Source organism: Monodon monoceros, unplaced genomic scaffold (genome assembly GCF_005190385.1).
Source record: "Monodon monoceros isolate NGI ecotype Baffin Bay Population unplaced genomic scaffold, NGI_Narwhal_1 Super_Scaffold_18, whole genome shotgun sequence".
In the NCBI taxonomy this organism is placed as follows: Eukaryota; Metazoa; Chordata; class Mammalia; order Artiodactyla; family Monodontidae; genus Monodon; species Monodon monoceros.
The window spans coordinates 149314440-149339470 of record NW_021703774.1 but is presented as its reverse complement, the minus strand read 5'-3'; the positions used below and the strand labels follow the sequence as shown (position 1 = coordinate 149339470).

General features: G+C 42.7%; 1 protein-coding gene across 18 annotated transcripts in view; it reads left to right on the top strand.

The window, feature by feature from the left end:
* MACF1 (microtubule actin crosslinking factor 1) overlaps positions 1–25031 on the top strand; it is a 342346-nt gene that overhangs the window by 294069 nt on the left and 23246 nt on the right. For 17 of the 18 annotated variants that reach the window (XM_029231096.1, XM_029231102.1, XM_029231098.1 and 14 more), the window contains 27 exons: positions 107–191; positions 694–935; positions 1939–2145; positions 3516–3635; positions 4077–4184; positions 5107–5325; positions 6520–6723; positions 7439–7447; positions 8392–8623; positions 9240–9466; positions 10562–10684; positions 10782–10883; positions 11704–11805; positions 11899–12072; positions 12165–12320; positions 12483–12680; positions 13230–13358; positions 14162–14335; positions 16747–16902; positions 17007–17213; positions 17352–17471; positions 17888–18057; positions 19079–19238; positions 20322–20516; positions 20846–20974; positions 22152–22295; positions 22761–22949. In XM_029231096.1, coding sequence (XP_029086929.1) covers positions 107–191; positions 694–935; positions 1939–2145; positions 3516–3635; positions 4077–4184; positions 5107–5325; positions 6520–6723; positions 7439–7447; positions 8392–8623; positions 9240–9466; positions 10562–10684; positions 10782–10883; positions 11704–11805; positions 11899–12072; positions 12165–12320; positions 12483–12680; positions 13230–13358; positions 14162–14335; positions 16747–16902; positions 17007–17213; positions 17352–17471; positions 17888–18057; positions 19079–19238; positions 20322–20516; positions 20846–20974; positions 22152–22295; positions 22761–22949 — 4281 coding nt within the window. The remainder of the gene's footprint in view (positions 1–106; positions 192–693; positions 936–1938; positions 2146–3515; positions 3636–4076; positions 4185–5106; positions 5326–6519; positions 6724–7438; positions 7448–8391; positions 8624–9239; positions 9467–10561; positions 10685–10781; positions 10884–11703; positions 11806–11898; positions 12073–12164; positions 12321–12482; positions 12681–13229; positions 13359–14161; positions 14336–16746; positions 16903–17006; positions 17214–17351; positions 17472–17887; positions 18058–19078; positions 19239–20321; positions 20517–20845; positions 20975–22151; positions 22296–22760; positions 22950–25031) is intronic. The other variant, XM_029231097.1, reaches the window with a different exon arrangement.

Below are 25031 nucleotides of genomic sequence, written 5' to 3'. Positions count from 1 at the left end.
AACTGGTATTGATCTCTTTACTTGAAGTTTGGTCTCTTAAAGGGCTCACATTTCTTTCCCTTTGTTGTGCCATAGTTTTAGGATTAATGGTATTCTTTCCTTTCAGGCTTTAAATGAAGAAATTGTTAATAGAAAGAAGAATGTAGATCAAGCTATTAAAAACGGCCAGGCTCTTCTAAAACAAACCACAGGTACTTTGAAAAGTGCATCTCTTAGCACCTCTGTGGTCCCACAGACAATTACATCAGCACCCTGCAGTAGCCACTTCTCTTTGCAGATAGGAGGAGCTTAGTACTCACTAAGATTGTATTACCACGTGCTCCCAGGTGACGGGCAGCTTGGGTTCCTATTTCCTGCTCAATTTTTGAAAACTAAAACACTGTTGTCTCAGATCTGGTTATAGATGAAGGCTCCCCCTGCCCTCCAATATGGTGAATGCCAGCATTTACTGAAAGGTGCTGAGAATGTGTAGGAACACCTGCAGTCAAACTCAGATCTTAATAATCTCAGAAGTCACTTCTTCTATTGATTGAAGGTGTATTTCCCACCTCCCTTAGTGTGGGATGCTAGGTGAAACCACTGCCATAGGGAGAGAGCATCTATAAAAGTTGAGCTCTGATTTGAAGAAAGGGGGTTTAAGAGGGCTCCCTCATATCCTATTAAATGTGAATAATTGTGTGCTGTCTCCCACAGGTGAAGAGGTATTGCTTATCCAGGAGAAACTGGATGGCATAAAGACTCGCTATGCAGACATAACACTCACTAGCTCCAAGGCCCTCAGAACCTTAGAGCAAGCTCGGCAGCTGGCCGCCAAGTTCCAGTCCACGCATGAGGAACTGACCTGGTGGCTGAGGGGAGTGGAGGAGGAGCTGGCAGCCAGTGGAGGACAGTCTCCCACAGGGGAGCAAATACCCCAGTTTCAGCAAAGGCAGAAGGTGAGCTGTCATTTCACACTGTAAAGGGAAAAAATTTTTCCTCTTAGAATACTTAAGTTCAAATTCTTGTGTTTAATACAAACTATCTATACCTTAAGTGTAAACCAAAAATTTCTGCCTGCCTCATTTTTTGTTTATTCTTGGAAAATAAAATTTGATATACAGACCTATATAAGAGCACTTGTTATGGTCTGAAGAAAAGATTGACTCTCAAAACCCTAGGAAGGGCTTCCCTGATGGCGCAGTGGTTAAGAATCCACCTACCAATGCAGGAGACACGGGTTCGAGCCCCGGTCCAAGAAGATCCCACATGCCGTGGAGCAGCTAAGCCCACAACTACTGAGCCTGCAAGCCACAACTACTGAAGCTCGCGCACCTAGAGCCCGTGCTCTGCAACAAGAGAAGCCACCGCAGTGAGAAGCCCGCACACTACAACAAAGAGTAGCCCCCGCTCGCTGCAACTAGAGAAAGCCTGCGCACAGCAATGAAGACCCAACGCAGCCAAAAATAAATAAATAAAATTAATGTTTTAAAAAACTGTTAAAAAACCGTAAGAAGCTTGCTTTATATGCAACATTTTAGAATTTACTGTCATAGTTCATTCTCTAAAAGAGTACTTCATGGTTATGTTTGATTCTCCTGCAGGATCTAGTGCAGTTCTAGATGTGCAGAAATACTGTGTAGGTACTTGTTGAGGTAAATACCTATGATTAAAGCATTATTTATCATTTCTACTGAAATAAGGAGAAAAAAAGCAAAAAGCACCATCCATGTTACCCAGAGACAGTCTGGCTCGAGAAGTCTTGCAGACAGTTCTAAGCGGCTAAGCCTAAAGTCAGGCTGTGGAGTGATTGAAAAATCTGAGACAAGAAAAAAAATAAGTGAAGGAAAGAGGTCAGAACCCTGCTGGGATGTGTGGTAGAGAGAGCACTTTCCACCCAGCACAGCTGCTAATGTGCTTAATTTAGCAAGGGATGGCCTGAAAACTTTTTTCCCTCTTTAGGAGCTAAAGAAGGAGGTCATGGAGCACAGGCTGGTGTTGGACACAGTGAATGAGGTGAGCCGTGCTCTCTTAGAGCTGGTGCCCTGGAGAGCCAGAGAAGGGCTGGATAAACTTGTGTCTGATGCCAATGAGCAGTACAAGCTGGTCAGTGACACTGTTGGACAAAGGGTGGATGAAATCGATGCTGCTATTCAGAGATCACAACAGGTAATCTTTATAAACACCTCTGCGTTAATATTTTAGGCAGTGTGAAGTACAAAACTATGACCCACATAAGTACGGGCTCAGGAATAGGAATAAATGAGATCAAGCTAAATCTGATGCAACGAATCATTTCAGTGGTGGGAACTGATTAGGTAAAGGTAAGTGAGGATGGATCTAGGTTTGACCAAAAATACTTGACCGCTTTGAGCAGAAAAGAGCTTGGAGAAGAGAGTGTGTGAGCCCTTTCCTTGCTACTGCCCTGCTAAGAGGCAGGTGGTGATGGGGGTAGATAATATGTAGATCCGAAAGGTCCAAGTGCATCACAATCTTAGTTTGACATAATCAGCAGTTTTAGCATTAGATGGAAAAGGGGACAGAACCAAGAACTATAATTACTATCAAATATGCTAACCAAAATAGCAGAGCCATCCAAAATAGAACCCTCCCAAGTAAACACAGGTGTCATATTTCCCTCGATCCTTTTTCCTTCCTACTTTCTGGGAAAAGTTATTTGCTTTTCTTTGTAGCTGGATATGCACCTATTAATGTGCCATGGTGCGAAAAATAAATTAATATAACATGACTCCTTGAGTTCATAGTGATAAGCAAATGCTTTCTGAACCACAGAGAAGTTTGCTCTGATGCCAAGTGCATTCCTGTTATGTCTTAATTAATATCTCTCATCCTGGCCAGATATTTCAGTGTGAAATTTATCACGCTTGGGAACTCACTTTCCTTTAAGTATTAGTGTAATTTGGCAACGTTGACGAGGAAGAGGTAAAAGATTGAGGGACCTCATTAAACAATGGTCACATAGAACATGTTCCTAGGTTTTGTGTTTGTTGATGGCATTGCATACGTTATTGCATTCCATTTAAAGGTTTGGTGTTCTTCTGGGGCCTTAGGGTTCTTCAGCTGAGCAAGTACTTCAAGTTAACTTGACTCAGCCGTCTGCCGCCATGTTAGTTTGTATTTAAACACATGACTGCTACTGTTTAGAGCATGGGTAGGAAAGAGGATTGGCAGAAAAAGAGCACAGCCTCAAAAAAGTACTCTCATTAGAAAGTGTATTTCTTTTGAAGAGTCTTGGTTTCCATGGTTGTTTCTAGCTGTAGAACCACTCACTGGGTTCTGTAACGTCTTTCTAAAGAAGTTGAAATAAGATCAACTCATATTTGTTGAAGTATAATCAACTCTAAATTGTCTGCATCTTGATTTGTGATTTTATGAAATTCTCACCAATTTTGGCTTTACTTTGTGAGATGTAAACTGTATTACTGAAAATCTAGGCCTTTCTATGTTGAATAAATTAGAATTCTCAGAAGGAGGACGTTGGCTGTAATATGTCCATTTTTCTTCAATGTGTCTGTTAGTATGAGCAAGCTGCTGATGCAGAGCTAGCTTGGGTTGCTGAAACAAAACGGAAACTGATGGCGCTGGGTCCAGTCCGCTTGGAACAGGACCAGACCACAGCTCAGCTGCAGGTACAGAAGGTAAGTGACGTATTCACTGTGTCCTGAGCTAGCAGAATCATCAGTCTTTTAAGAGTGACTAGCAGAGAGTTTCTGACTATCCCAGGTAAGGTAGAATGAGTCAGTGTCATGATGGTGGGTAGAGACTAATTATATAAATACTTGGTTAGGATGAGGAAGAGATTTTTTGCTTTGTGAAAAGGGTAGAAATAGGCCCATTAATCCAGGAAAGAGTAGTTAGCAATTTTCTTCCTGGTTTTCAGGAGGGAAGATATTCTTGTAAGCTACTAAAAGATAAGCATTGAAGTTGTGTGGATAGGCAAAGTGTCAAACTTTATAAGAACAGTTTTTGGTGTGGCTTTTTTAAAGCAAAGAATTTTTCATAGGGTATGTCTAACTTTTCACTAACACAGGCGCGGGCTTCTTATATTTCTTGACTTAACAATAGTTTACTTTTCAAAGGCTTTCTCCATTGACATCATTCGACACAAAGATTCCATGGACGAACTATTCAGTCATCGTGGTGAAATCTTTGGCACATGTGGGGAGGAGCAAAAAGCTATATTACAGGTAAACTACATTCATTTATTCACCATATTGTTCTTATCTTGATCATGGTGAATTAGAAGTACAATTGTGAAATGATAGTTTAAGAAGTTTTCTTTTCCCTCTGTTACTGGTAGTGATAACTTAAGTCCAGCTTGATGTTCTGGGGCATTGAGGCTCCTAACCCTGTGTTCGCAGCTGTCTAAACAGCCGTACTGTATAATGTGAAATACACTGCAAATCCATCTTCTTTATAACAGAGGCATTGCTACTCACCCTCAGTCCCTAATGAGTTATCTTTGAGTTACCTTTCCAGGTAGATACGTTTTTCAGAACCGTGTGCAGATATTAATTCCTGCTTCAGGTCCTTCTAAAAAATCATTACCCATTTCTAAAAGAATTGACCAACAGAGTCCATTTGTACACCAGTTTTGTTTTTTATAAAGGGTATGGGTAACCACTGTTTCCTTAGAAGTCTTCATAAATTGAGCTGCTCATCCTAAACATATAAAGCGTAAATGCCAGGTTTGTGGAGACTTTTATCAGAGGGAAAAAGACAAATGAAACTTGATGAGCAAATACCCATCTTAGCCCCTGAGAGATTCAGTCAAACTGGCCTATTACAATAGTGCTGTATCTGAAGTTGTAAAAGGTATTCACTAAAAGGTTAATTTTGGTGTGTTGTGCTTGTGCCATTTTACTGTTTGTGAAACTACTTTCATAGTTTAAAAATTACAAAATTATGTATATGTATGATAGAAAAATTCAGTTGAGTATAAAGAAAATAAAAATCACTTGTAATCTTACTAGATTAATCCATATTTTTTAGCATTTTAGTGTGTATTCCTTTAAACTTTTTAGTGTATATATATACACACCTATATATATTTACTTTAAAGAAGGGTTCATCATGATAATAATGCTTACTTTTTTTTGTTGTTCACAGGAAAAGACAGAGTCTCTAATACAACAGTACGAAGCCATTAGTCTGCTCAATTCAGAGCGTTACGCCCGCCTAGAACGGGCACAGGTCTTGGTGAACCAGTTTTGGGAAACATATGAGGAGCTCAGCCCCTGGATTGAGGAAACTCGGACGCTAATAGCACAGTTACCTCCTCCGGCTATTGATCATGAGCAGCTCAGGCAGCAACAAGAGGAAATGAGGGTAAGGAGCATGCCGAGTTTCATTTAATCACAGAACTGAAAATGGGCTTTACAATTTATTCAAAAACAGCCTATTTATTAGTACCTACTGAGTATAAGTAAATGTTATGAAATTAATTCTTAACCAGTTAGAATTTTTTTTGCACAGTAAAAATACATATCTGAATTATTTCCTTTGTCCTTTAATATGAATCAGTTAAAGAATAAGATTATGGGGCTTCCCTGGTGGCACAGTGGTTGAGAGCCTGCCTGCCGATGCAGGGGACACGGGTTCATGCCCCGGTCCGGGAAGATCCCACATGCCGCCGAGCGGCTGGGCCTGTGAGCCATGGCCACTGAGCCTGCGCATCCGGAGCCTGAGCTCCGCAACGGGAGAGGCCACAGCAGTGAGAGGCCCGCGTACCGCAAAAAAAAAAAAAAAGATCATGGAGATGTCAGGAACCTGGGTATTGCAGAAGTAAACAAAGCACCACGTAAAAATCAAGGGAGTTTAAAATCTTCCCAGTGACAGTGGGGTGTTACTTGGTTGTGGTTGGGTGGCCCTTTCCTTGTGGTTAGGCCCTAGCTGGAGTGAGAGCCTTCACTCAGGAGTATCAGAAAGCGTTTGCTGCCTAGAGTTGAGATGAAAGGGAAATTTGTAGACACTTCAACTGATGCTGTTACCATTAAAGACAGTTTTTTAATGTTTATTTTATTTGTGGTGTATGACTCATGTTTATTGCCATCTCTGTATTCCTGTAAGAGGAAGGATGTAAACTGGAAGTAGCCAGCAGTATAGTCAAGGAGCGGTTGGATTACCAGAAATGTTGCTGTTTGTAGCTGGTCCTGCTTAGTGTCTCCCAGTCTGGGCAGGGAGACGGACATTAAATCATGCAAACTACAGTGGAGTACAGAGAAGTATTTACAAGTACAGAAGACAGTGGAATACATTTGTATTGGAGGGTGAGAGTGAGAGTCGATTTCTGGGAAGTTTCCTGGGTGGCGGAACATGTGAACTGGCTTTTGAAACTGAAGAGATTTAGAGTCAGAGTCCAAGACTTAGATTTTATTCTCTCCATAAACGGTGAGATGTTGGGACTTGCTGGGTTTTACTAACTCAGTTTGTTCATTTGGTATGAGCTCTGATCAAAGTATTTAAACAAACAAACTGGTATAAGAAGGCTCATTTTATTTTAATCCATATTTCTTTGCATAGCAACTAAGGGAATCCATTGCTGAACACAAACCTCATATCGATAAGCTGCTAAAGATAGGCCCTCAACTAAAGGAGTTAAACCCTGAAGAGGGGGAAATGGTGCAAGAAAAATACCAGAAAGCAGAAAATACGTATGCCCAAATTAAAGAGGAGGTGCGCCAGCGGGCCCTGGCTCTGGACGAGGCTATTTCCCAGTCAGCTCAGGTATGTGTGTGCCTTAAACTCATATAACCTTCAACTGTCCTTTAGTCTAAGCAAGAGGCTCTGTATCAGTATGCCCCTGTGCTCAGGAATGTCCGGACTAGTATGCTGGTGATACATTATCAGGAGACTGGGAGCCTTTGCCTGTCTGCATTTTTATTCCAGGGAGCATTGGTTATACTGACAACTATAAGAAGGGTGAAATGCATCTTGGCTGGTATATATTGCCTGTTGATGGTTTCCTTGAAAATTTTGTATTGTGATAATCCTTTAGCAGGGATGATTTTGGGTAAATTCATCTTGAAGCAACAAATGCCTCAAGAAGTCAGATTCCTATTGGGCCTGTGGCTTTCGAGATTTAGACAGCACATTCGTTTTCCTATTCACGAGGCCACCAGCTAGCTCCTAGTTCAGAGAAAGACGCTTGACTAGGGAGAAGGTAGAGTCAAGGAGAAACAAACCACCAGCAGTGGAGTTTAAAGCATGTAACTACATACTTTCCAACTAATATATTACTGTTATGTCTGGGTAATTTATTCCTATGTTTGGTCAATATTCTTGGTTAATATTTGTACTTACTCAAGTTTTTCCCCCCCCACCTTCCGTCCCATCTCTCACTCACATTGTGGAATGTGTTACTTTGTGTTGTTGCTGCCTGCTCCTGTCTTCCCCACATCGTCACATTTCATTGTTGTGTTGACTGCGCCCACCATTACAGATTACAGAGGTAAGGTACCCACCCCCTTGGGATTAGGGTGTTCTTATGAAGCTGAGAATTGAGAGGATTATTTATAAGGAAACTTCCCTTAACTTTAGTGGAATGAATTTTATTAACGCAGTTTATTATGCCAGTTTCATTTAGGGCAGAACCTAGAAGTGAGGGAGTGATGGGAAGGGATTTTGTTTGTTTACCATGTTATTTCCTATAGGACATTTAACAGTTGGTAAGCGTTATTCTAATTAATGAATCCAGAGTTGGCTTTAGGGGGCAGACTTGTCTGTTTTGCTCCCTTTTGTCCCCTCTCTGCTTCATATTACAAATTAAAATTTTACAATTATAGATATGTTGTTCAAAGTACCAGAAAAGTGGAAAGGGCAGTAGTTCTCTCGGAATAAGGTTAGATTTGGCCTTCCCTAATTATCTTTCATCATGCCGACATTTTAGTTTCTTACTATTACACTGGTGGGTTGTCAAACTGCATGCCATGATACTTTTAAACTCCAAGTCATGTAGCATATTGAGTTCCCCATCCATTTATACAGTTGGTGGAGGGCATCTAACTTCTTGGTCTACTCTGTTGCATGCAACTGTCATCTGAGATGTTGACACACTGACTCTCACTGGTTTCATAGTCTTGTCCCTTTTTCATCACGTTAGTTGGAATTGGGGAAGTATTGTGGCAGCATTAAGGATTTGAGTTGATTTTTCGTATAGTAAGTAATAGCTTTTTGATTCTCAAACATTTACTTTTTCTGATGGGCCAGCTCTGGGGTACTATGCCCAAAACAGTTTTTTAGACAAACCCAACACTTGACAGCCATGGGGCTAGGCTGAGCATAGGTTTTATCCTAAACAGTAGTAGATTTATACACTGGCCTTAATCCCTAACATTTACCCCAGAAGTGTGACGAAGTACTGCTGTGACGGCTAATGGTCCAATATTTGTTTAGTTCCATGATAAAATTGAGCCCATGTTGGAGACTCTGGAGAATCTTTCCTCTCGCCTGCGTATGCCACCACTGATCCCTGCTGAAGTAGACAAGATCAGAGAGTGCATCAGTGACAACAAGAGTGCCACTGTGGAGCTGGAAAAACTGCAGCCTTCCTTTGAGGCCCTGAAGCGCCGTGGAGAAGAGCTCATTGGGCGATCTCAGGGAGCTGACAAGGATCTGGCTGCAAAAGGTGCTTGATTAATCTAATCATTTTTAAAAAGTCGATAGAATAAATTCTAGGCTGTGGTTACCTCCAGCATCCCACCAGATGTATTTCATTGAATGCAAAGGCAGTTCCCAAGTAATGAGTATTCCACGAAGCCATTTAGAATTCAGAACACATCTCCCCATTGAAATAAGGTTACAATTGGTAGTTAGATTCCCAGACCAGGAAACAAATGCTCCTTTACCCCCTAATACGAGGAAACTGCAGTACCAGTAGTGGGTAGAACATAACTACCTTTTATAACACTTTCCATGGGAAACATAGCAGGTTCAACACAGAAGACTGGAAACAGAGTTCTCATTTCAGCCCCTTTATAAGTATCTTAGCAGTACTTTTATAGTAGATGATAACTCATTTCCAGATTACCTCTGTGATCTCTTTATGTGGGAGACCAACGTAAGTGATAAATGAGAATATAGAAATAATTAATAATAAAGCTAAGATAGAAAACTATCCTTCAGTTATACATTTTTAGAGCCTTTTAAGGATAATTTCAGTGAAAATAGGATTAGATCTAATACCTGATGAGGCCGATTTTAAGTCCTTAGAAAAGGCCTGTTCACTCTTCTGTACCCCTCAGAAATCCAGGACAAATTGGATCAAATGGTATTCTTCTGGGAGGACATCAAAGCTCGGGCTGAAGAGCGAGAAATTAAATTCCTTGATGTCCTTGAACTAGCAGAGAAGTTCTGGTATGACATGGCAGCTCTCCTCACCACCATCAAAGACACCCAGGACATCGTCCATGACTTGGAAAGCCCTGGCATTGACCCATCCATTATCAAACAACAGGTTGAAGCCGCCGAGGTAAGAAACAAAACCCCTTCTCTCATGTGTTTGTCCTATGGGGAAGCACTGTATCCAACTATGTTGTGTTAACTGCTTAGCCAGGCTGAGTGCCTTAAAAGTTTTTTTTGTTTTTAAGCTTAATAGTATGTCTTTACACTAGAAAAAAAATGCCTGCTCATTATAGATTTTTCTTTTTTTAATGTACAAGTTTTGCCACTTTGTATAGGTACATACAACCTCCACTGGTCATGATATAGAGCAGATCCATCACACAAAAGTAATTCTGTCATCAATTTTAAACTTAATTCATATTAGTAGCATGTGCTTTAAAAATCCAGTTTTGCTTTCATTTCTGAATTTAGTCTTCTCTTTGGTGTACTTATTTCTCGAGTAAATTTATTTACTGTAGAAAAATAGAAAGTAGAAAAAATAAATTCTGGACTCATCATCCAGAAATAACAATTGTTACCTCCACACACCTTTTTCTAGCCTTTTTGGGGATCCTAGTTTTTATTAAATGCATTTCTCACCTCATTTTGTCCATTTAGCCCAAGGCAAGACTGTCTTGCTGTTCTATATTCTCTCTCTTATCACTCATATCTTTCTTTTACTTCAGCCATTTCCACCTCCCCACCCCTGTCATTGCCAGTCCATGAACCATGTTTTAGGATCTGGCACAGAACTGACTTTCTTTGAGATTATATAGCCTAGCATTCCTATTATGCTCATCTCCCAGCTCTTAGATATGTGACTTTTGTACTCTATTATTTTATCCTAGTTAATTTTCTTCTCTGTAATAGACTTCTGGTTGTAGATTATAATCTCCTTGGACCTTTGGTAAATTATTGAAGCTCATTGCACCTTTCTCAGACTGTTTTATGTATTTATTGTTCATATATAAAAGTATATTTGATGTATATATAAGAAAAATAACCAGACTCTGACGCTTCACTATTTAGATGAGTGAAATATTAAGAACACTGGAAGACTTTAATGAAATTGACCGTTCTGTTCAACGTCTGCTGTCGATGGGGGTATAAATTACATTTGCAGAGTTTGGGAAGTTCTCTTCTGCTTTCTGTTTTGGCTTATGTTCTGTTCATTTACATGTAGACTATTAAGGAAGAGACAGATGGTCTGCATGAGGAATTGGAGTTTATTCGAATCCTTGGAGCAGATTTGATTTTTGCCTGTGGAGAAACTGAGAAGCCGGAAGTGAAGAAGAGCATTGATGAGGTGTGGAGAAGTGGACAAGGGGTTCAGACAAAACGTTACTGGACTCAAACTAAGAGTGGGATTAATTGGAGAGTCTGATCCACTGTTTTTACCCTAGATGAATAATGCCTGGGAGAACTTAAACAAAACATGGAGAGAGAGACTGGAAAAGCTTGAGGATGCCATGCAAGCCGCTGTGCAGTATCAGGACACTCTTCAGGTGAGAGGCCACGAGGTGACCACCACGGAAACACAGGTTCCGTGGTCTCTCTTTTTCTTTTTTTTTTTTTTCCTTTTTGCGGTACGCGGGCCTCTCACTGCCGCAGCCTCTCCCGTCGCGGACCACAGGCTCCGTACACGCAGGCCCAGGGGCCATGGCTCACGGGCCCAGCCGCTCCGCGGCACGTGGGATCTTCCCAAACTGGGGCATGAACCCGCACCCCCTGCATCAGCAGGCAGACTCCCAACCACTGCGCCACCAGGGAAGCCCCCCGTGGTTTCTGTCATATTCTGAGTCCAGCGTGAGTCGGTCATCTTCACAGGACTGCAACATTCTCGAACCAAAGACAGGCTATTTCTTTATTTCTAGCCAAAGTTTCCCACTTGTAGCAAGGAAAGCTCTGACATCCAAATTTCTGGTCTTCTTGCCGTGTTTTTCATCATATTATCTATCCTCACAGTGGCTGTAGAGTAAAGCTGGCCTTGCTGTCAAAGGCATTGCTTGCTAGAGGTCCCAACCCAGGTTATCTCAAAGCACAGCACAGCACGGTAGCTTCAGCACATTGTGGGCTTGCTAGCTGGCCATAAGAAATAGTAGTTTATTTTGGACATTATTCCAGTCATGTTGGCTTCATCCTTAAGTCCCCATATTACTGAAATAAAGATCATTATCCCTTGTTTCTGCCCCCAACCTCAGAGCACAAACAGCACAAAGTATTGATACTTTGATTTATCTCTGCTTGTATTAGCAGAGATCATGCTAATTGTCTCCCAAGTCCTCATGGTTTTGTTTTTTGACTTTATTTGTATGTTTATTTTAGGCTATGTTTGACTGGCTAGATAACACTGTGATTAAACTCTGCACAATGCCCCCTGTCGGCACTGACCTCAACACTGTTAAAGATCAGTTAAATGAAATGAAGGTTTGTACCTGGGAAGGGTTTTTGAAGAAGGGTTGCTTCTTTTTCATTTTTAAAGACTTGGTTTGATGTTAACATTCACTATGTCTTTGACAGGAGTTCAAAGTGGAAGTTTACCAACAGCAAATTGAGATGGAGAAGCTCAATCACCAGGGTGAACTGATGTTAAAGAAAGCTACTGATGAAACGGACAGAGACATTATACGAGAACCAATGACGGAACTTAAACACCTCTGGGAGAACCTGGGTGAGAAAATTGCTCACAGACAGGTAAGGCAAATGGTAGAGTACATAAAGTGGACTACTATCTACTGTTTTCTAATTTCCTAACAAACGTTCCCTTTAAATCATTTTCTGAGTAGCATAAGCTAGAAGGTGCTCTCTTGGCCCTTGGCCAGTTCCAGCATGCCTTAGAGGAGCTAATGAGTTGGTTGACTCACACTGAAGAGTTGCTAGATGCTCAGAGACCAATAAGTGGAGACCCAAAAGTCATTGAAGTTGAGCTCGCAAAGCACCACGTAAGTATTTTCATTTTTCATCTCTAAGCCTATTGGTTTGAGACCAGATATTGCCATCAGAAGCTTTTTGATGTTTCTGTACCTTTTGATGTTGTGTGTACCTTAGAGAGCCAGGCTTAATGACACCTAGAGAGGTAAATTATGTTGTTCAACATTTTTTAGGTTCTAAAAAATGATGTTCTGGCCCATCAAGCCACAGTGGAAACAGTCAACAAAGCTGGCAATGAGCTTCTTGAATCTAGCGCTGGAGATGATGCCAGCAGCTTAAGGAGCCGTTTAGAAACCATGAACCAGTGCTGGGAGTCAGTGTTACAAAAAACAGAGGAGAGGGAGCAGCAGCTTCAGTCGACGCTGCAGCAGGTACATGCACTGTCCAGGTTAGGTGGGTGGGGCTGTGCACATGACAGCGTTCAGAAGGAAGTCCATCTAAGTCGACAAAAGAAAAGCAGTTTGGGGTAGAACCCCCTCTGCCTTGAGGGTCAGTTCTGTGCTGGACTTGTCTGGAAAGAACAACCTTTAATTGGGTCATTCTTTTTGGATTAGTTTGTGGTCCAGTCCCTCTATCTACTATTCAAAGTTAGTAGATCTTTGCTGTAACGAACCTTGTTCACAGATTTAGTTATTTTTTGGATCAAGTCAGGTCCCTCCATATCCATATTCAACAGTACCTTAGTCAGTCAGTTCATCAGGTTATATCAGGCGTCTCTGTTACAGTGAGGTCTGAAGGATTCTGCTCAATTCTGAAAATAGGTAAATACACTGGCCCCATAATCATCCAGCAAGAGAACAGCCCTGCATGAGAGCAGCCTAAAATTCCTCCCTCAAAGAGATTCCTCATGTGGTCATTTAGAAAGTTTACTTTTGAAACTAGAATTGACTACTGACCTTGCTAATGTCTTTTCTCAAAAGGCGCAGGGTTTCCATAGTGAAATTGAAGATTTCCTCTTGGAACTGACTAGAATGGAGACCCAACTTTCTGCATCGAAGCCCACAGGAGGACTTCCTGAAACGGCTAGGGAGCAGCTTGATACACATATGGTAACAGATTTCTTGAAACTGAGCATAAGCATCCCATTTTCAGTATCTCCTTTCCGAATTCACAGAGATATATGTAGTTGGGAGTCTACAAAGTAGTGCATTTTTACTGACAATATAGTACTTGGGGATTGCTGCTTAGGTACAGGCTTTTAACACCCTGCGATAGGCAGCGACAGGAAAGAGTGAACCAGAAATGCCCTGGGGAGCTGGCAGATTTTGAGTTAATCAGATTGACTGGCACAAGAATATTGATGTGAAGGTGAGAGCATCAAGACAAATAGTGACACAGATATGGTTGTATTTAAGAAAAAGACTGCTGGGACTTCCCTGGCGGTCCAGTGGTTAAGACTTTGTGCTTCCACTACAGAGTCCGAGTGTTCGATCCCTGGTTGGGAAACTAAGATCCCGCATGCCGCATGGAGCAGCCAAAAAATTGAAGGAAAAACCTACTTGAGGGGGGATTTAGGGAAATCCAATAGAAGCTGACAGTATTTGCAGAAAGTGTCTGAGAACAAGGGGCAACATAATTTCTAGGCATATCCCTCAGGAAAAGGAGAAATAAATTATTGGGGGCTATTTTTGTGATCTCTGATCCTTAAAAATTCTGTTGGTGACAAAATTATTTTTATATTAAGGAAGAATGGTGGGTTTCATTTCCTAATTGTTCAGCAGTTGAATTGAATCCAAAAGAAAGGATTTTAATCAAAATGAGACCTTCCTTGGCTTTTCCAAACTGTGCTTGTAAATCTGTGTGGGTGTCTTTCAGGGAATTGGCATTACTGATATCTTTCTTGCCCTTATAGGAACTCTATTCCCAGCTCAAAGCCAAGGAAGAGACTTACAATCAACTGCTTGACAAGGGCAGGCTCATGCTTCTCAGCCGTGATGATTCTGGATCTGGCTCAAAGACAGAACAGAGCGTAGCACTCTTGGAACAGAAGTGGCATGTGGTCAGCAGTAAGATGGAAGAAAGAAAGGTATCACCACAAAATTCAGTTTGATTACTGTTTGAGTAGTTTGCTTAATGATTACATGCAATTATCATCTAGTTTCCGTGGAAGATTTTTCATTATATTGTAGCAAGCTAGCAGAACTGATATCCTCAGAACTGGCTTTGTGCTAAATCAAGCCATCTTTTCTGCCATTACATTTCTATTTTCCATCCATGTCAAATTGCATTGATGCTGACAGTTTCTGCCGATACTTGCTCTTATAATACTGCATTCCTTTTCTGCATCTACCAGTTAAGGCATCACTGCCTGTTACTGCTCAGTGATGGACTTAAAAATAGGTTTTGTTGGAGTTGGGAGGTTGGGAACAGCATGCAGGGAGTATCACTAATTATTCCTCACACGGAATTTGATGTCTAGTTACTAAAACTCAAGAGCAGTAAATTGTATGTCCTCTTCTTACTCTTCCTCAAAAAATCAAATTCTCCTCAAACGAAAAGTGATCAGAGATCAAGGCATTTGCCCCCAAACATTGTTTTTTATGAGTACAGAGTTCTAGAATATCACTCTGCATAGAGTTTCTGTGCTGGGCAGCTGAAACGGTAAACTATATGTCCAAATCCATTGGCCACATCCATTGAACAAGTAGTCGTTAAGCATGTATGTACCGGGCACTGTGCTAGGTGTACAGTGGAAAACAATAAAGGCATGAACTCTGTCATCATGAACTTTAATGTGCAGAAGGAAGTAAACCACATCTTCACACATATAAACGAACATTTTGAGAGAAGCATTAATTTCCTAGGGTCCCTCTAGTGTGGGGTCTGGTAACTTCGTTACATGAAGAGTGGGCAGAGGACCTGAGTGTATGGCTGTGTTCTAATTCTTGGACAGGGTCTTGTCTATAATTCCTGCTGAATGTAGAGCTAAGACTAATTAAAGAAACCAAGGTAGATTCTGGCTCAAAATCAAGTAGTTTCTAGAGGGTTTTGCCACAGTGGAACAAGTTGCCTCAAGGAATATAGTTTTGACCCTTGAACAACATGGGTTTGAACTGCGCAAGTCTGCTTGTATGCAGGATTTTTTTCTTCACTAAGTATATCTACAGTACTACATGATCCCTAGTTGGATGCATCTTTGGATTCAGAACCGTGGATGTGGAGGGCAGACTTTAAAGTTACACACGGATTTCCAGCTTCTCGGAGGATCGACACCCCTAAACCCATGTTGTTAAGGGGTCAACTTTAGTTGGTGAATTGATCGAGCAAAGGCTAGCTGTCAATGATAGTTATTTCTGATTTTGTAAGAACATTACATTCCAGGATCGCTAAAATTATTTAAGCCCTGTTGAAGACTATATAGATAAAATGATGTGGAAAGATTTCCTGCCATGTAGGAACTTGCAATATATTTATTGCTAAGCATTTCTATGATAGATTTGAGGTAGATTTCCTTTGTCCACTGAACTTGTTTAGACTGGGTCTATGCATTTTTATAACATTCATCACAGTGTTTTTTAGGTTACAGAAGTAACCTGAAAATACCAAGAGGAAAGTAGAAAGAATACACAGCCCATTTAACGGCAATGAACATTTTTAGTGTACTTCTGGAGTTTCTTGCAGTGAATATTTTGCATATATTCATTTTTAACAACCTGTCATTATTCTACTTTGCCTGCCTAGTGGACGGGCCAGGGTCAGAGGCTATCACCCAGATGTTCGGGGTAGAGGTCTCTGAGGATGGAGCTTGTAGACTGTGGAACTGGGATGTACTCGTGGAGAGTAGCACACACCCTGAATGAGCCACTCTTTTTTGTCATTCTGATTTAGATCATAATGACTAAAAATTTACATCTATGTAAATTGTCACATTTTTGTTTGAAATGTTCTGGCTTTTATTACCTTTGTTGCTGTAGCATAAGCATAAGTTTCAGACTCAGACATTTTCAAGTGCCATATTTTCTGAAAACATATTCAAATAGAGAGCACTGCAGTGACCGTCATCTTCACAGTCAAGTGCTTTTCATTTAGTTGTTTTATGCCACAAAAAGGACATTAAAGGAAACTGAGACTTTGCCCAAAGTAGGTTGCAGATCCTGCAGCTGTCACCACTAAAGGGTCTGTTCACTTACATTTGTTGAATGGCTTGAATGCCTTTATTCCTGTTCTTTAATGTCTCAGGAAGTGGGGAATGGCAGAGAAAGCAACTTAGCTGCAAACTGTGCTCTTTCCTTTTCCAAGCACAGTTGTTTCAGTTTCAAACACTAGCACTAAAATGTCCCCTTCTTTGCAAACAGGGCATGTTTGGAGGTTGATTAAATGAGGCTTCCTTCTTAGAAGTCATTTCATTTGGTGTACAATTCACGCCTTTGTCCTTAAAACTATAATTCTTGAATTTGGCACTTTTCTCTGTGTGTGTGTGTGTTACTTAAAATTTAGTCAAAGCTGGAAGAGGCCCTCAACCTGGCAACAGAATTCCAGAATTCCCTGCAAGAATTTATCAACTGGCTCACTCTAGCAGAGCAGAGTTTAAACATCGCTTCTCCTCCCAGCCTGATTCTAAACACCGTCCTTTCCCAGATAGAGGAGCACAAGGTAACAATGGCATTACGATGCTGCCTTCCCTTTGAAAGCGCCAATTGAAAGTGATGCTCCTTGATCTTACCTCCAGTTTAAAAAGAGCAATATTTTCCCCTCAGGTGTTTGCTAATGAAGTAAATGCTCATCGAGACCAGATCATTGAGCTGGATCAAACCGGGAATCAGTTAAAGTTCCTTAGCCAGAAACAGGACGTTGTTCTGATCAAAAATTTGCTGGTTAGCGTCCAGTCTCGATGGGAGAAGGTTGTCCAGCGATCTATTGAAAGAGGACGATTGCTGGATGATGCCAGAAAGCGGGCAAAACAAGTAAGTTATAAAAGAAAGATACTAATTTACTGGACAACCTTGGGCTGCATGTTTTGAGTCTCCGCATTGGTTCACATAAAAGTGCTGTGTAGTGTGCATATTCATTCCTGTTATAACGTATTTCTTACATAATTTTAGTTCCATGAAGCTTGGAAAAAACTGATTGACTGGCTAGAAGATGCAGAGAGTCACCTGGACTCAGAACTGGAGATATCCAACGACCCAGACAAAATTAAACTTCAGCTCTCAAAGCATAAGGTACAGCAGTTCATTGCTCTTAGGTCCTAAGCTTGGTGTTCACTGATGATCGTAGCTTGATAAAAACACAGAACTAGTCAAAAGAAAACTAATCGGTTAATGTTGAACGGCCAAGATCATAGAGCCATTTTGTATCTGGACAGTGTCGAACCAAGACAATTGCTCATTTAAATAAGAGTTCAAACAAAGTGACTGTGGGAGTAACCAGCTAAAACTGTGGGCTTTTAGAAATAGTCATGCACTGCTGTATGTGGCACAGACAAAACCTTATAAATTTCTTCAGGGTAAGCTGTTGTTAATTTTAGTTCAAGAAGTAGTGACATTCATACTATTTCTGGTTACCCACCTGAAAACTCGATGTCATCTGACTTTTAGCGTGGTTTTTTTTTTTTTTTTTTTAATCTTTTTGAGAACAGGAGTTCCAGAAAACTCTTGGTGGCAAACAGCCTGTGTATGATACCACAATTAGAACAGGCAGGGCACTGAAAGAAAAGACTTTGCTTCCTGATGACACTCAGAAACTTGACAACTTACTGGGAGAAGTCAGAGACAAATGGGATACTGTTTGTGGCAAGTCTGTGGAGAGGTGAGTGTGAAATGTCCCTTTCGTGGATCTGTGTGTTATCCCCAAAGTAACCAGGAGACAGTGACAGGATTCTAGAAAGTGGTAATAAAGCTAATGTATCAGTAACAGTAGCATCTTGCTATCTCCAGTTAATTCAGTGAGAGTTATGAAATAATTTGAATCAAATATATTAAAATTATCATATTTTAAACTTGAACCTTACTGTATTACAAAGAGAGAAGCCTATAAAATCAGGCCAACAGTAAAAGAAGATCTGTAACTCTAAATACATGTAAATCACAAATTTGTAATGCCAGTAGCTGTCTCACTGAGTGTCTCTTGTGTCAGACACTGTACAAAGCCTCCAATGTAGTATCTCATTTAACCGCCTTGAGGCTCATTAACCCTCACAACAACCACTGAGGTGTGGGTACTGTTCTTCCCATTTTACAGATGAGGAAATGGTCACAAAGAGATTTCTTAACTCCCCCATGCTCACTCAGCTACTAAGCAGCAGAGCTGAGATTTGGTTCTAAAAGTTGTACTTTTATCCACTTGTACCAGCTATGCTATGTAAGCATTATGATACCTCTGTGTTATTTGTACTCCCCGTTTTTCAGATGAAGTGACTGAGGTTCAAAGAGACAGCCAGAGTCTCACAACTGGTGGAGAGTTAGGAGTTGAACTCCTGGCTCCAAATGATTAATAGAACCACCACCCTCTACTGGGGTGGTGTAATGTAAATAAAAAGACCTTGGGTTGTAGGGTGTGCATAGCATACCGTGTGCATAGCAGTTGGACTCTAAAATGCCAGAAGGGCATCTACACTGGTCTCCTGCACTATGCTTAATCCATTTTAGAGAGTGGTTTAATTTAAAATGTCTAAACATCTCTTAGTCACTTTTTACGGTATTTCTAACTGTTCTAACACAGCAGTCCCTCTCTAGATAAAGTTCAAGCAGTATTCCTGTTCAGTGGTCAGAATTGTGAGCCATTCATAAAAGAACCTCTAAAACCAGTGAAGTTTGTGTGCTTTTCTCAGGCAGCACAAGTTGGAGGAGGCCCTGCTGTTTTCGGGCCAATTCATGGACGCTCTGCAGGCCTTGGTGGACTGGTTGTACAAGGTAGAGCCGCAGCTGGCTGAGGACCAGCCTGTGCACGGGGACCTGGACCTCGTCATGAACCTCATGGATGCCCACAAGGTGAGGGGCGAGATCTGGGCTGCGTGGAGGGCAAAGCCGTTGGGTCCTGCACCTGTGTGTGCCTTCAGCTCATGGTACCCTTCTACGGCTCCCCTAGAAAGAAAGTCTGAAAGAGCCTGTGTCTCTGCTTGTCAGAGAGGCAGCTCCCTGCTCTGTGTGTTTAAACAAACTGTTACAGGGATTCTGCATCAGCCACAAGGAATTTACCAAAGTTGGTTTGATTCAGATTTGCCAGTGTGTAAACTTCACACTGAGGGCCCCCGCCCCCCAGTTTCCTGTTTATATCTCTCAGTTGAGTCAAAATGGATATAAATTCAGGAGACCCTCAAGATATCCATTTCCACTGATTCTTAAAATGAAAATGAGTGTTTTTTAAACTACTTCTGAACCTGACAGGCCAGCTCCGTGCACACCAGCATTTAGTGTAACCTACACCTGTACGTTGAACTACATACTGTCCTCCTGCTTCAGCACGAAGCGTTGAGCTTTACCTTGAAGTTACACCAGATTCTTATGTGCGTAGCAGGTGGGCTCTTACCAAGAGGGAAGGGGGGAGGGAGAGATAAATTGGGAGATTGGAATTGACATGTACACACCACTATATATAAAATAGATATCTAATAAGAACCTACAGTATAGCACAGGGAACTCTACTCAATACCCTGTAGTGACCTATATGGGAAAAAAAAAATCTGAAAAAGAGTGGATATATGTATATGTATAACTGATTCACTTTGCTGTACAGCAGAAAGTAACACAACATTGTAAATCAACTATAAAAATTAATTAAAAAAAAAAACAACTCCCCCAATTCTGGAGATGCTAGTACAGCATAATTCCTGTTTCACAGATGAGACTGGGACTCCAGTTAAGCAGCTTACGCTAAGTCGCGCCTCTCACATTCAGAGCCACATCCTGTGGTGGTTCTTTCTTACTTGTGGTCCCACCTCCGTCTGTGCATAAAAGACACACAATTGGAACCTACCAAGGAGAATTGAAGGAAATGACTACTTTCTCTGTGGTTTTACTTCTTGAATTCAAAACATTTGTAAGACAAACTAATTCTCCTGTTTTTTTTTCCAGGTTTTCCAGAAGGAACTGGGAAAGCGAACGGGAACCGTTCAGGTCCTAAAGCGATCAGGCCGGGAGCTGATTGAGAACAGTCGAGATGACACCACTTGGGTGAAAGGGCAGCTCCAGGAACTGAGCACTCGCTGGGACACCGTGTGTAAACTCTCTGTCTGCAAACAGAGCCGGCTTGAGCAGGCCTTGAAGCAGGTCAGACAGCGCCTGGGGGTGGGCCTGAGCAGAGTCAGTCTAGCCTGTTTATCAGGATTGGTTTCAGCCAGTCTTGTAAGGAACACAAAGTCAAAAATTGATATTCTAAATGTTCAACAAGATTTTAACCCACATCCATATAAGAGAAATAATGAATTTAGTTGGTTTTTCAAGTTGCACAGATGAAAGATGACCTTTGTGGGGCTTTGATAGAGCCTTCAAGTGCCTGTGGTACTCCATTGAGTTCAGGCCAGACCGTTCCCTGGCATACCATGTCCAGGACCTTGGCTGCAGAGAGAGGTTCAGTCTCTTGTGCTTGCTTATTTCAGGCAGAAGAGTTTCGGGACACAATTCACATGCTGTTGGAGTGGCTTTCTGAAGCAGAGCAGACACTGCGTTTTCGGGGGGCACTTCCTGATGACACAGAGGCCCTGCGGTCTCTCATCGACACTCATAAGGTAATCCATCCCCCGGGTGCAGGGACCCATGCCACCCACATGGGGAGGGTGGCCACGCCAGCAACGGAAAGCAGCTTTTGTTTAGAAACGTTAGACCTCATGTGAAAAGGAGCAAAGCCAGAATGGGCCCAGCTTACTCACTATCAGCAATGAGAGGGAAACGATTGGTGGGTTTTGTGACCCCTTAAAGACCACTCATCCACTCATTCTTACAAAAGTAGCACATGCTGGTTGTAAACAAGTCAGACAGCTGGTGTTAATATAGAGGAGAACACGGGCTGCTCTACCTTTACGCCCCACCTGCACACGCCTTGTGTGACTTGCCTTATGTTACCAGCTCCAGGCCCTGATTTGTGCCCCTAGAACTGCTCACCAGGCTGCAGAATATAATACAGTGTCTGTGGCTTCAGTGTGACTGTGCTAACAAGGTGGGAAATGTTTCCTTTTTTAATTTTGGTGTTTCCCACCGAGAGATTTTAATCATGGTTTTGTCATTGCATTGTGTTGTAGGTATTTTTTAAATGTTGTAGTGTTGGCAACAAAACAGATTATTTGCCTTTGAAATTTGTAATGTAATGTGCATATATGAAGTTTGGGAAGAGGGGGTTGAGGCACTGGGGTGATTCTGATGGGAAGACAGGGCTGGGAGCTGGTGGAACTCCCAGACGTGTGTCTTCAGGAGCTTCCTCTCTGGCTGTTAGGAAGGACACTTGGTCTCTGAGTCCAGGAGAAAAGCTATGGTCATTCGATTGCCTTCTGTTCTAGTAGTATTCATAATCTTTTTCCTATCTCATCTTCAACAACAACAACGACGACAAAAATGTCGTATTGTTTTGTAGCTGTCACTATGTGTGTCCAAGACAACACCATTTACACATATGGAAATGAATCCAAGCAGGAATTTATAAAAAGAGAGAGAGATCAGGAAAAGGGTCATGCCTGTGTCTCTCTAGTCCTTATCATCTGTGCAGAGAAAGTCATCTTTGTGAAATCCCTCGCTTCCCCCCACCTCTGAGAACTGGAAAGAAAATGACAGAGATGCCTAAATGCAGGCTTTTAGAGTTCCCTGTCAGCATAGAGTCGAAAAACACACTAAAGTTGTTTACCTCTCTCAGTGTAAACTAACAGCGCTGCTAGACTAGGTTTAAGGTTTTGATTTCAAATCTTGTTTGTTTAGGAATTCATGAAGAAAGTGGAAGAAAAGCGCGTGGATGTTAACACAGCAGTGGCCATGGGAGAAGTCATCCTGGTGGTCTGCCATCCTGATTGCATCACCACCATCAAACACTGGATCACCATCATCCGGGCTCGCTTTGAGGAGGTGAGTTACTAGTTTTAGAGGAAGACCGCACATGCCCCGTAAAATGGGTGAACAGCAGTAAAATACTCCAGAGCTTCCCCACTCCCACGTAAGGAATCTTTCACTCACTGTGAATATCTCAACAAGAATCAAGTTGTTCGCATTTTAGTAGTGACTGTTTTCTTGATAATGTGCAGAAACCTGGAAGGATGGTGCTGGTGTTGTGATGTGTTCCTTGATGACGCCCGGTGGACACGTGGTGTGTTCTTCCCTCCTTCCTGAGAATTCTGTGTCTAATACCACGTGCCACATTTGGTTTCAGGGGAGCTGATTTCTTATTCCAGCTCTGTCTCCAGAATAAGAGTGAAGCCTCTTGACTGCTTGGGTGGTCTTTCCCCTAAAAGTCATTGTTAGGCTCACAGAAAAAAGGGCTTTGAAAACGAGGGATGTGCCTGGCTGAGAGCCGACGGGTTCCCTCCCTCGCAGGTCCTGACGTGGGCCAAGCAGCACCAGCAGCGCCTCGAAGCCGCCCTGTCAGAACTGGTGGCCAACGCCGAGCTCTTGGAAGAACTTCTGGCGTGGATCCAGTGGGCCGAGACCACCCTCATTCAACGGGATCAGGAGCCTATCCCTCAGAACATCGACCGAGTTAAAGCCCTTATCGCTGAGCATCAGGTATCCTCACCACATCGTGTGGTCGCGTGTTTCCTGCATGGCTCACAGAGCCCGTTTCCTTGGCCCTGTGCATCCGTGTATTAATTGCTGCTGAACATACTCCCGCAGACTTAGCAGCTTAAAACATGCTTACTGTCTCAGAGTTTCCGTGGGGCGGGACTTTGGGCCTGAAGTAGCTGGTTCCCCGTCTAGGGGACCAGGGGACGTCTTACCAGGCTGAAATCAAGGTGTCGGCCAACACTGCAGTTCCCACCCAGGCTCTTTCAGGTTGTTGGTGTCGTTCATTTCACTGCAGTGTAGGATGGAGGTCTCCCTTTTCTCGCTGGCTGTCAGCTCCTGGAGGCCACCCTCAGGTCTTAGGCACACGGCAGTCTCACAGTATGGCAGCATCTGTCTTCAAAGCCAGCAGGAGACCCTCCATCCTGCTCTGACAGATCTTATATAATAAAACGTAATCCAGGGCTTCCCTGGTGGCACAGTGGTTGAGAATCCGCCTGCTGACGCGGGGGACACGGGTTTGAGCCCTGGTCCGGGAAGATCCCACATGCTACAGAGCAACTAGGCCTGTGCGCCACAGCTGCTGAGCCTGCACTCTGGAGCCCGCAAGCCACAACTACTGAAGCCCGTGCACCTAGAGCCCCTGCTCCGCCACAAGAGAGGCCACCGCAGTGAGAAGCCCGCGCACCACAACAAAGAGTATCCCCCGCTCGCTGCAACTAGAGAAAGCCTGCTCACAGCAACAAAGAGCCTACTCAGCCAAAAATTAATTAATTAATTTTTTTAAAAAAAAAACCATAATCCAGGGAGTGGCTGCCCACGCTTTCCACAGGTGTTGCCCACACTTGAGGGGGAGAGTACACAGGACATGTATGTCAGGAGTCTTGGGGCCTGGCTTAGAAATCTGCCTGCCACATCCTGTTCCTATTGACTTGCCTCTGTGCCAAGGTCCCATTACTTGGGACCTATCCCATTACACCTGGATTCAGAAAGACGTCTTGCATGTACTCAGAGATGGGCCAGACAACACATCAAACTAAACTGAACAGAGGAAAACTCAGTTAGGAGACAAATTTGGTTTTTAACTATGATAATTTACACCAAATGCAAGCATGGATCTTGCCTAGTTATACTGTGGACATAAGGTCTTTTTAGCATATGTAATTAGCCTGGCCAGCGAGGACTCCCTGTACTTCCCATCAAGTTTACCTACATTGACCCCTTCTCTCCTGAGTGAGATTATCTTCTTCCATCAGGGCCAGTCCCTCTCCCTTCTGTTATCACCTCTCATTCCTTGTGCCTTTAAGCTCCCCCCCTCTTGTGTCCCCCCATCTCTCTGACAACTCTTTCTCAGTCTTCTTAGCTGGTTCCTCTTCCTCTATCCACTTGTTAACGTTGTTCCCCGAAGTTCCATTCTTGACCCTCTTCTCATACCTGAGGTTGTATCTGGCCTGACACCTTCAGCCAGCACCTGTACACCCAGGGCTTCCACATCTCCTGGCTTGTCTGCAGCATGCAGGAAGCTAGAGGCAGCTCTAAAACTCCATTTCATCCCTGCTTCCTGGCCCTGACCCCACCCCTCCCTTCCGCACCTGCCTCCTCTCTCCTCATCCACCCAGTCACCCAACACAGGAGTGACCCCTTTTTCTTTACCCCCTACATTTAGCCAGTCATCAGGTCTTACCTGTCCTACTTTCAAAATACTTCTTGGCTCCTTCTCTCCTGCCCCGGCTCAGGCCCTCACTGTGTTTTGCCTCAATTACTGCAATGGCTTCCCAACTTGCCTGCCTCCCCCCTTTCCATCCTCCCTCTTACACTGAGGCCAGAATGATAGCTCTAAAACAGAGATCTGATTGTGCCTCTTCTCTAGATCGGAATCCTTCAGTTGCCCACCCACCCGTAAACACCCCCCCCCCGTGCCCCCCCCACACACACACACACATTGCTCTCAGAATAAAACCCCAGTCCCTTAGCCTGACACAAGGCCTTTCTGGACCCTTCTCCTGCCTACCTCTCCAGCTGTCCCTCTTGCCTCTCCTCTGATTGTATCCTCAGCCAGTGATCAGCAGGGTTCTGGCTCGCTCC